We start from the raw sequence: 275 nt of genomic DNA, 5'->3' as shown, positions 1-275 counted from the left end.
ATCAGAGCTTTACTTTGTGGTGCTTAAACACGATAATTAATATGATTAGAATGTACCATGTTTTACAGCAATATTTTATTTTATTTGTCTTAGATATTTGGAAGTGATGAAGATGCAGAAAAGAAATCATCAGTCCTCATCAGTGTTATTTTGGATACGCTTACCAAAGTCTTTACGTATGATTCTGTCAACTTCATAAATCAAGAAAGGTTCAAGATGATGGTTAAACCACTGATTGACCAGGTAAGCATTTTTTTTTTATTATCTTTTGAGAG

General features: G+C 30.9%; 1 protein-coding gene across 1 annotated transcript in view; it reads left to right on the top strand.

The window, feature by feature from the left end:
- Positions 1 to 275, top strand: part of LOC119588605 (HEAT repeat-containing protein 1-like) — a gene marked incomplete in the record, with an annotated part of 28,625 nt that overhangs the window by 25,956 nt on the left and 2,394 nt on the right. The window contains 1 exon segment of the mRNA XM_037937247.1: positions 94 to 243. Coding sequence (XP_037793175.1) covers positions 94 to 243 — 150 coding nt within the window.

This window comes from Penaeus monodon, chromosome 24, assembly GCF_015228065.2.
Source record: "Penaeus monodon isolate SGIC_2016 chromosome 24, NSTDA_Pmon_1, whole genome shotgun sequence".
NCBI classification, from domain to species: Eukaryota; Metazoa; Arthropoda; class Malacostraca; order Decapoda; family Penaeidae; genus Penaeus; species Penaeus monodon.
This window is presented reverse-complemented; position numbering and strand designations above follow the sequence as displayed.